The 11,719-nt window shown below is 36.5% G+C and overlaps 1 protein-coding gene across 1 annotated transcript; it reads left to right on the top strand.

The window, feature by feature from the left end:
- The first annotated feature begins 816 nt into the window (after window positions 1-816).
- Window positions 817-8,114, top strand: LOC131642347 (uncharacterized). Its single transcript, XM_058912609.1, has 10 exons — window positions 817-1,036; window positions 6,064-6,102; window positions 6,182-6,254; window positions 6,415-6,476; window positions 6,574-6,644; window positions 6,731-6,788; window positions 7,082-7,155; window positions 7,237-7,299; window positions 7,441-7,541; window positions 7,966-8,114. Exons 5-10 carry the CDS (start codon window positions 6,618-6,620, stop codon window positions 8,024-8,026), a joined length of 384 nt encoding a protein of 127 aa, XP_058768592.1. The 5' UTR covers window positions 817-1,036; window positions 6,064-6,102; window positions 6,182-6,254; window positions 6,415-6,476; window positions 6,574-6,617; the 3' UTR covers window positions 8,027-8,114.
- Window positions 8,115-11,719: the final 3,605 nt, after the last annotated feature.

Raw genomic sequence — 11,719 nt, 5'->3', positions numbered from 1 at the left:
AGTCGTCCCTATATATATATATATATATATATATATATATATATATATATATATATATATATATATATATATATATATATATATATGGAGCATATCTTAATATATGTTTATTTTATAATTAGATTGGATAGATCATATAATCAAGAAATCTAAACAATTAGATTGAAGGATGTAAGGTTAACTCCAGTTTCTGTGACACCGTCTTTTTCAGGTGACATATCAATCTAAATCTATCTGAAACCTACAGGCTACGTAATGGTAAGTGGCCTCCACATCTGTTGGTTTTATCATACAGGTACTTTTATATATTGTATGTTAGTTGGTGGCTTCTGGCTTATAAATATTCAGGAAATCTTAGATGCAGATTTTTGCAGACTCATGTCTCTCTATCTTATTCACATCATCTTAGAGTCCTGACCAGTTGAGTTTCAGTCCTAACGGTTAGTAAAGAGACTATATTATATGAAAACAAGAGTGGGCCAGCCATGTATATCTCTATTCAATCTATAGTTATAAGAGTTTTATTTGGATTTTTCTATTTTATTTTAAAGGTCAAATTAATGCATCTATATGATTTTAGTGTTTCACATTTGTAAAAGTTAATAAGTTTATGTGGCAGTTATCTTATTACATGGACTAGGGGTGGACATGAAGTAACCACCCGATACTAACCGACCGAACCGAAAGCAAATTTTATTAATGGGTCGAGTTAGTTCGGGTGGACGGGTTGAGCGGGTGGTTGAAGTGGATAATGTAGGGTATGTTAGGTCGGGTTCGGTTGAAATTATTGGATCCGTCGGAATCCGAGACCGACCGATGTTATTTTATTACTACTGTTATAGTCATTCTGGGTCCAAAATATGAGGCCCAATACTGGGATTCACAGCCCAATTATCTCAATTAAAACCTCTAAGTTCAGAATTTTCTAACCTAACCCTAATGGAAGTTGCAAGCTTCGGCGGCCATCCTCTCTCTCGATCTCTGATTCAAACCAACCCAACAACAAGTCTACGCCATATCCCTCAATCTGAATCTGGTAGGTATTCTGCTATGTTCATCTTTGTTCTTCTTTGTCTACTAAACCCTAAGTTACTTTATGTTGTGAAAAACGATACCAATAACAAAGTATAATAGGGAATTAGGGAAGAGAATAAGAACACAAGAATTGGTTATAACTGCTATTCTTTTACTTTCTCTTAAAACAAGATTACAAGTTTACAAGAATAACAAATAACCTCTCTCACCCTAAATTAGGATTTGCAGCTTAGCAATGATGAGAGACTAGTATGCTATTTATAATAAAACCTAACATACTAACTAATGGGCTTTTTCCACAAGGCCCATTACACAAGTCAACTTAATAAACAAGCTAACTTAACAAATTAGGGTTTAAACACTAAAACCTAATTTAACATGCTAACAACCCTAGCATCTTCGACACAAGCATGTGAACAACCTTCGACTTCATGCTTAACCCTGTCGAACCAAGAAGCTACCCTTCGGCCATACTAGAGTTCGATCCAAAATCTCACAAATCTCCACCTTGGATCTAACTCTACAACATCAAGGGAACAAACTAGCTTTCTTCATGCAGCTTTATCAACTGCATACAGTGGAAAAACTTGCAACTCGACAATGTCTTGGTGATCATATCAGCAGCATTGTCTTCAGTCGAAACCTTCAGCACTTGGACTTCTCCACGCTCGATTACTCCTCTGACGAAATGCAGCCTCACATCAATGTGCTTAGTTCGCTCATGATAGGCTGAATTCTTCGACAGGTGTATTGCACTTTGACTATCACATTTAACAGTGATACCTCGACCTTGAAGTTTCAGCTCCTTCGCAAAACCTTCAAGCCACAATGCTTCTTTCACAGCTTCAGTTAATGCAATGTACTCTGCTTCAGTTGTTGATAGAGCAACAACCTTCTGAAGTGTTGCTTTCCAACTAATTGCTGTGCCAAACATAGTGAAAACATATCCAGAAATAGATTTCCTGGAATCCATACAACTTGCATAATCAGAGTCGACATATCCTTCGATTACTGCTTTACCATCTTCACCCAAGGCTCCACCATAAATTAGGACTCTATTCAGAGACCCATTTATGTACCTTAAAATCCACTTCAATGCTTGCCAGTGAGCCTTTCCAGGATTCGCCATGTACCTGCTTACAAGACTTACTGCGTATGCTATGTCGGGTCTAGTACAAACCATAGCATACATCAAAGAACCAACTATATTAGCATATGGGATGCTATTCATATAGGCTCTTTCCACATCAGTACTGGGACACTGATCAATACTCAGCTTGAATTGAGGGTTTGTTGGAGTCACAACTGGCTTCGAATTTGACATACCAAACTTTTCAAGAATCTTCCGTAGATATGCCTCTTGAGATATGCATAACTTCGACTTCTTTCTATCTCTTCGAATGTCAATTCCAAGAATCCTGGAAGCAGCTCCCAGATCCTTCATATCGAACTCCTTATTGAGTTCAGCCTTCACCCTCATCACATCTTCGACACTGTTGCTTGCTATGAGAATATCATCCACATAAAGCAACAAAATAACAAATGAATTACCAGGTCGAAATCTGAAGTAAACGCAGTGGTCGAACTGACTTCTAATGAAACTTATGCGTGCCATGAACTTGTCGAATCTCCTATTCCACTGTTGAGGAGATTGTTTCAGCCCATACAAAGATCTCTTTAACTTGCACACATAATCTTCCTTCCCCTTTTCGACATACCCTTCAGGTTGCCTCATCAGGATCGTTTCATCTAGATCACCATACAAGAACGCAGTCTTCACATCCATTTGTTCCAGTTCAAGATCGAACTGTGCCACCATGGCAAGCAACATTCGAATGGACCTATGCTTCACAACAGGAGAAAACACATCATTGAAGTCGACACCTTCTTTCTGAGTGAAACCCCTTGCAACTAACCTTGCCTTGTATCTTTTCGACGTCACTCCTTCAATTCCTTCCTTAACTTTGAAAATCCATTTACAGCTGACTAACCTTGCCCCAGCAGGTTTCTTGATCAGTTCCCAGGTATGATTATCATGGAGATATTTTATCTCATCATCCATGGCCTTCAGCCATTCAGTCTTATTTCGACTCCTCATAACTTCCTTATAGTCTCTAGGTTCTTCGTCTAGAACCTCACTTGCAGAGATTAAGGCATAAGCTATAAGATCTGCATATCCAAGTCTTTGAGGTGGCTTGATAACTCTTCTCGACCTATCTCTCGACAATAGGTAGTCATCGTCAGTTTCCTCAACTTCAGCATCTTCTGCTTCTTCTTCGACTTCATCTGGGATATGCAATTCAGCATCAACATGCTCCACCTCAACAGGAATCTCTACCTGTTCCAGCTCTTCGTCAGATGTTTCTGTACTTCGACCAACATCATCAGTTTTCTTAAAAGCCATTTCAGCTTCATTGAAAACTACATCTCGACTGGTGATACACCTCCTGTGACCTGGCTCTAGGCACCATAGCCTATAAGCTTTGACTCCTTCAGGGTATCCCATGAACATGCATTTCAGAGCTCTAGGTTCGACCTTGTCTTGCCTAATGTGAGCATAGGCTATGCAGCCAAATACTCTCAGTTTGTCGAGATCTGGTGGATGTCCCGACCAAACTTCTTCAGGTGTCTTCATATCTAACGCTGTCGAAGGACATCTGTTTATCAGATATGTTGCTGTCGAAACAGCCTCAGCCCAGAACACCTTCTTTAAACCGGCACTAGTCAACATGCATCTGACTCTCTCCAAAATAGTTCGATTAAACCTTTCAGCCAAACCATTTTGCTGTGGAGTACCTGCAGTAGTTCTATGCCTTGCAATACCAGAGGCAGCACAAAAACTGTCGAATGCCTCATTGCAAAATTCAAGGCCATTGTCGGTTCTCAACCTCTTGACCTTTCTGCCAGTCTGATTTTCAACCAGAGTCTCCCAACTTTTGAAATTCTCAAAAGTTTCATCCTTAGTCTTCTGGATGAATACCCATAATTTTCTGGAATAATCATCTACTATGGATAGAAAATACCTTGCTCCTGAATGTGATGGACACCTTGCAGGCCCCCAAAGATCAGCATGGATGTAATCAAGGGATCCATGTGTTCTTTGTTTGCCTTTGTTGAACTTCACTCTGCAAGATTTTCCAAGTACACAGGGTTCACAAAACTTCAGCTTTTCGACTTTGTCTCCACCAAGCAGATTTTGTTTCCCTAATTCGACCAGACCCCTTTCACTGACATGGCCCAATCTCATGTGCCAGATTTCTGTCTTCGACAAAGGTTTCGTGGATGCAACATTTGTCGAACCACTTACAACTTCAGCCTCAAGGGTATACAAGCCTTGTTTCTTCACGCCTCTCAAGACTTCCTTCGAACCCTTCATGACTCTTAGGATACTTTTCTCTCCTTGGAAAACATATCCTTTCTTGTCGAATTCACCAAGAGAAAGCAGATTTCTCTTCAAATCAGGAACATACCTGACTTCAGTCAACAACCTTATTGACTCATCATGGAGCTTGAATCTCACAGATCCAACACCTGCAATCTTGCAAGCCTTGTTGTTTCCCAGCAATACTGATCCACCATCTTGATCACATAATTCCTCGAACAAGTCTTTGTTTGGAGTCATGTGCCAAGTGCAACCTGAATCCATAATCCACTCCTTCTTAGAGTCACTGCTTGAAACCACAAGAACATCAGATGATTCGAAATCATCTTGAACAATGGCAGCGTTGCCATTATCCTTACCTCCATGATATTTCAAGCGTTCAGGGCACACTTTTCTTGTGTGACCCTCCTTCTTACAATGGTAGCATCGAATGCCAGATGCTTCGCCACTATAAGTCTTCGACTGGCTTTTGCATTTCTTCTTGTCGAACTTACCATCCTTTCGTAAGAGTTTTCCTTTAACGGCCAAACCTTCGCCAACAGTCGAAGGTTTATGCTCCTTTCGTTCATTCAAGTCCTTAGAGTACAAGGCTGATTGAACTTCTTCAAACGTCAGGGACTCCCTTCCATACAAGAGAGTTTCTTTGAAGTAAGCATGTGATCGAGGCAAAGAACACAATAGTAACAGCGCTTGATCTTCATCATCGATCTTCACATCAATATTTTCAAGATCAAGAATCAGCTTGTTGAACATATCCAACTGCTCAGCCAATACTTTGTCTTCAATCATCTTGAATGAATACAAAGATTGCTTCAGGTAGAGTCGATTTACCAGCGATTTGGTCATATACAAACTTTCAAGTTTCACCCATAACCCTGATGCCGTCGTCTCCTTTGATACCTGCCTGAGAACCTTATCACCAAGGCTCAACAGAATTGCGCTGTGTGCTTTCTCGATCATAGTTGTCTTCTCCGCTGCCGTTAATGCAGCATTCATGGCTGCCTCTCCCTTCAACGCTTCCAAACAACCCTGCTGAACCAGTAGGGCTTTCATCTTCAAGCGCCACAGACCGAAATCATTCACTCCGGTGAACTTTTCAATCTCATACTTTGTTGAAGGCATCTTCTCCACGCTCACCGCACCAATTTGTTGTGAAAAACGATACCAATAACAAAGTATAATAGGGAATTAGGGAAGAGAATAAGAACACAAGAATTGGTTATAACTGCTATTCTTTTACTTTCTCTTAAAACAAGATTACAAGTTTACAAGAATAACAAATAACCTCTCTCACCCTAAATTAGGATTTGCAGCTTAGCAATGATGAGAGACTAGTATGCTATTTATAATAAAACCTAACATACTAACTAATGGGCTTTTTCCACAAGGCCCATTACACAAGTCAACTTAATAAACAAGCTAACTTAACAAATTAGGGTTTAAACACTAAAACCTAATTTAACATGCTAACAACCCTAGCATCTTCGACACAAGCATGTGAACAACCTTCGACTTCATGCTTAACCCTGTCGAACCAAGAAGCTACCCTTCGGCCATACTAGAGTTCGATCCAAAATCTCACACTTTATTTTCTTGATTTTTTCTAATTTGCTTTCTAATCCTTCGAATGAAATTTGAACATTCAGGTTTTATGTTATTTCAAGAGTTCTTTGAGTCAAATGAAGGTTAGTATTTTGGTAATGTTTTAAGAATTTTATAATCTTTTTATTATGTTCTATTAACTCCATTGTTGTTCTTTTTTAGGGAGAAAACTAAGGAGCCGGAGAAATGCAAGGAGTTTGAGAGATTCAAGGAGCTAGAAATTTGCAGAATAACCGTAAGTTTATGTTTTAATTTATGAATGCTTATGTTTGTTTATTTTATGTGGCCAAGTAGCTTAATTTGTTTCTGTTTCTGTAAGTTTATGAAGCATTTTTGTATGGCTACACACATAAGATTAACATTAAGTCAGATCTGTTTTGATTTTAATTGTGAAGGTTCAACAAAGTGTTTCAAGGTTCAACATAGTGGTATAACGAATGGTGATTCCTCTTTCAAGGTAATAATTGTTAAGGCTTTGAATCAACCTTTGATTGTTATCTAGGTTCTGTTTATTCTCTCACAGTTGTTTTATTGTTTGTATAATCTTGTTGCAGTTTGAAAGAGCACTAAAGTTTTCAGAAATTAAAGGCCCTTGAGAATGTTTCCTTTTTATTTGTCTGTTATGGTAGAACTTGTTGATTTTCCTCTGTTTGTTTGTAAATCTGGTTTACTATCACAATATTGAGATTGACTATTGTCTTGTCTATGCAGGCAAAACTTGTTTATGATGTAGGGGGTTTTCTGGTCAAGAACAGCAACTCAAACCAAGGTAAGCTAACTTTTATACAACAACTGCAATTAGCTTATAGTTTATATATCTCCAAATCTCTATGACATGCCAAATCTCTATTACATGCTTATTGTATGAGTGATTTTTTGTGCTTGTTGTAAGAAGCTTTGCTCAATTCTAAATAATAGTTCACGTAGCAAATTCTTTCCTTATATTGTAACTCATTGGTTCTATTGCTGATTTCAAATTTTACAATAAAAATAAGGTATGAGGCAAGGTATATTGAGATTTTCAACTTTAACTAATTGGTGCTTACTCGTTTTAATGGTCAGACTCACGTTTTAATGGTCAGACTCACGGTGCTTGGCTTCCGCCTTGGCTTGCTGTACACTACCTTCGTTGTAAGGTGAGTTTTTGTTCTATAACATGCGACATTTGTTAGAACAGCCTTCTTCACAAGTTCTGAGAATTTAATTTTTTTTGTTAGTCTGTGGGTGAGACTCCTTGGAATGAACATGGGAAGCCTCTATTGGAAGTGATAGCTCAAAAGGTACTATATAGCATTGATTTTGGCTCTGTCTTTTTGCTTGTGTTATTCCTTCAACCACTTTTATCGAGATTTAATTATTCTTTATCACTACAAGCAAGTGTTATTGATTTTGTATCTTAATGCTTTTGCTATGTATTCTAGGCCCTAGAGAAAAAGTCACAAGCTGGAAAGTGGGCTGAACCTCATTTGGAAATAGTTAAAACTGTAAGCCCTTCATTTAGAAACAGCACCCTGACCTCAAGGTAAATTCAACTCTCTACTCCTTTATTACTTTTTTTAAGGTTTTAATTTGACCTATTTTAATGACAATATTTTATTTCTTAATTTGGATTTATGGTTTTATGTTAATAAATATGTGTTTTTTTTCTGTTGTTAATGTGTATGTTAATGGGGATGGTTTATATAAAATTTATGAGCTTTAATGTTGTGTACTCAAATCAAATATTGGTAATTTATTCATATTAAATTATCATCAACATAATTGTTTTTTTAATAAAATTGTTATTATTACTATTGACTTTGAATTTTATCATTAATATTGATCAATTACTCTATTAATTTATCATTAATATAATTTTTTTTTGTTAACTTTTGAATTTTATTCATTATTGATTTATATTTTTGTTAATTATTATTTGTCACTGATGTTTAAATTCTGTATGACAGGTATTGCATGAATGAGTTAGATGAATCATGGACAAAATACTTAATATCCTATATGTTGTAAATTGTAATAGTATTATAGACATAAATATTACTAAATATTATATTTTTAATATTTTTTTTAATGTTTTAGTTAAAATAATTTTAGTAAAGATTTACTAGGTTTTATCAGATTTAAGAAAAAACATTTCATAAAAAATTAAAATAAAATTGTTTAATTTTTTTTTTACTATATTTTAGTCAAGACAATTTAATTACAAATTTAAACATTGTCTTAATTTGGGCTAAAATTTTAAACCGGCCCAACAATTGAGAGCAAAATTTCATATAAAAAATTCAGATTGGGCTTAAAATTAAAATGATCCAATAATAAATTAACCGAAAAAAACCGATACTGCTGACCGAACCGCTTAAACCCGAACCCGAAAAAACCGATTGGCCCAGCGGTCGGAATTTGGGCCCTACCATCTCACCCGTGGGTTGGTTCGGTTCAGAGTTTTGGGCCCGAATCCGAACCGAACCGATCCGTTGTCCACCCCTAACATGGACATAAGGCATTACATGTGGTCTCATTGTAGAACTTGAATTAGGTAAATAATGGATGTAGTGGTCCCTTAAGGCAATGCCATGATTGAAATTAAATAAGGAAAATCTGTTTGGCTGCATTATGGTATTTTAATGACATATGTTATAGGTACATAGTCGTCATATGTATGTGACTTCTATCATGGTGTCTTTTTTTAAATTAAAGTGGTATCTTTCTAAATTAAAGAGTTGTTTCAGACTCAGAGTGGAAGTTTGATGCAGGTTTGTGGGTTTTTATAGCAGTAAATGAAATATGATATAATTTGGTGTCGAATTGAAGTTGTTGTCCGTCAATAGATAAACTCTTAAAATGTTTAATTATGCCAAAGAAAATGAAAGGTAAGTCCGTATTTACTTCACCCTATTTCTCAAGCTCAATTGATATTTGTGTTTAGGAAATGACTTCCATAATATTTCTTCTCCGCAAATTCATAATCTACACGGGTGAAAACGTGAAATATAAGTTTAATGACACAAAGAATTTTAGCATTGAAAACCTTCTCAATGTGATAAAGGAAAAACTATGGGACCCTTAGACCTCTTAAACTTTCACAATAATAATAACGAAAAAACAACAACTTCACGCTTAGGTGTATTTCACTACATTGTATATCTCAATTTGAAAGGAAAACTCTTATAAATTGGCTCAATATTTCTCCCACAAGGAAACTCTGTATGAGAATCACTTTTCTCTCTCGCGGTTGTGAATTGAATGTCTGTTTATGGTCCTATTTATATGAGAAGCAAGCCAAAGGTGTAGTACCTGCACGAAGACACTTGTGCTTTGGCTTCCATAACAAATATTACTCATGCACTACACCATACACTACTAGAAATTTGGCCTACGGCCACGCTAAAATTTTCCACAGCTCAAAAACTGTGGCCACATATATGATTTGACCATGGTTTTAAAAGCGTAGAATTATGTTATAAAATATTGGATCCGGAGTATGAAACTGTGGCATTTACTTCAATTGCCACGATTATACAACTGCGGATATTTTAAGCCACAAAGGAAAACTGCGGCCTTATAATTTTGACTGAAAACTTTAGTCCAAGTCCAAAAATTTAGTCCCCGCCATTTTTTCCCTCTTTTCTTTTCGTTTCCCTCTTCTTAATTAATTTCTTTAATAATATTTTTTAATTAAAAAAACAATAAAAATATAAATACAAGTTTTCATTTTAACCTAATTTTTCCTCTCCCCTCTCTCATGTCTCCATCGCCGTCTCCATTTCATTCTGACTTTCTCTTCATCTTGTTCACGACCAAAAGAATGTTCAAACTCTCTCCTTCCTCAAATCGGTTCTCTCTCACGATTTCGAATCTTTCTCCTCTCTAAATCCACTTCCTTCAAGAAAACATTGCCGTCAAGTCGGAAGAAGAAGAAGAACTCTGTTATCCACATAGCCGCTGCTAGAAGAACCCTAACCGTGATACCTCAGAAATTGTTGCATCCATAGTGAAAAACTTTTTACTCTCTTTGAATTTGCTTTGTTGAATCATTCATTCCATTGTTAGATGATTTATTCCGTTAATTTTGCAGGCAGATGTTGAACCCGAGGTCGCCGCACAAGGAGTGCCAAAGAAGAGAACATTCAAGAGGTTCAGTTTCAGAGGTGTCGATCTCGACGCTCTCTTGGATATGTCCACTGATAATCACCCTCTAGATGCTGGCCCTATTATCGGATTGCTGATAACATACTTCGACAGGTTCATTGCTTTTGTTTGGGACTTTTTTGATTTTCAATGATTTTTTCGAAATTTAGATACTTGGGGTTATAACTGGGTTTAGGTTTGTTGATAGATAAAGAAAGATGTTTTTTTTATAGAGTGGAATATAAGGGGACTCTAGCTTTTATTAGATTTTGAGATAGGGTTTGATTTAGGTTTTGATGGGTTTGAGACATTGAAGTTTATCAAATTTCATATCAATTGGAGAGTGGAGAATAATTAAAGTCAAAATTCAATTCAATACATGTAGTGTGTTTAGTATATACTACTACTAGAGTTTAATTCCAGGAAGTGAGTATAGTCCACTTGGCAAGCCAGTTGTGAAATCTGGTGCTGCGCTACAAGCTTCAGGTTTGTTTCAAATCAAATTTTGAGTTAAATACCGATGACAGTTTTTTTTACTTTGTACAAATTTAATGATAAATCAAATATAGGTGAGGCTGTGTTTGTGGATGATATTCCATCACCGCCAAATTGTCTGCACGGAGCGTATGTTTATAGTGAAAAACCATTGGCAAGAATAACAAGTATGAAACCCAGGCAAGAATTGGAACTTGATGGAGTGAAGGGTATCATTTCAAGTAAAGACATTCCGAATGGTGGGGTGAACCTTGGAGCAAAGATTATATTTGGAAGCGAACCTCTATTTGCCGAAGAGATTGCTCAATGTGTCGGTGATTGTCTTGCCTTTGTGGTGAGTTCTTAAATCCCTTAATTTGTTCAAATTGACTATTCTAAACCTCCTTGACTTGATAAACGAAATACAACTAATATAGATAATTACAAGTATTCATTGTTTATAACATCCGTTTTCATTTACTTAGAGATTGATACAAGTCATTCTTTGATTTAATCTTCGAATGGCTTCTTTAGGTTGCAGATACTCAGAAACTTGCAGAGTTTGCTGCAAATTCCGCTTTTGTTGAATACAGTATTGAAAATCTTGAACCACCTATCCTAAGTGTTGAAGATGCTGTTAAAAAATCTTGAAAATCTTGAACCACCTATCCTGAAGCAGATCACAAGATTGTTTCTTCTAAGGTACACATGAAAACAATGAAATTGTTTGTGATTCTTGATATAATGTTTAAATTTTCTTTTGAATAATATAGATATTGTGGTCTATTGATCAACCATAATTAATCATCGCCTATCAACTAAACACATATGAAACCATTGGCCCAGCAGAAGAGATTGCTCAATGTGTCGGTGGTCGACTTTATTGATATTTAAGTGACAATGTTTTCTTATAAAATTATGGATTCACCTGATTTTTCAAGCGCTTGCTGTAGAGATTGCTGATTTCCTTGAATGAACTGGAGAAGCTGAAACCATTGGCCCAGCAGAAGATCAACGAGCTTAACAGTAGAAATGCTCAGCGACAAAATAGACGGGATAATTTGATGCATCAGTTGTTCGTGGCCTTGCTTATTACACTAG

This window comes from Vicia villosa, unplaced genomic scaffold, assembly GCF_029867415.1.
Source record: "Vicia villosa cultivar HV-30 ecotype Madison, WI unplaced genomic scaffold, Vvil1.0 ctg.004854F_1_1, whole genome shotgun sequence".
Lineage (NCBI taxonomy): Eukaryota > Viridiplantae > Streptophyta > Magnoliopsida > Fabales > Fabaceae > Vicia > Vicia villosa.
Note: the sequence above shows the minus strand (reverse complement) of the source record. Positions and strands in the feature narration are given on the sequence as shown.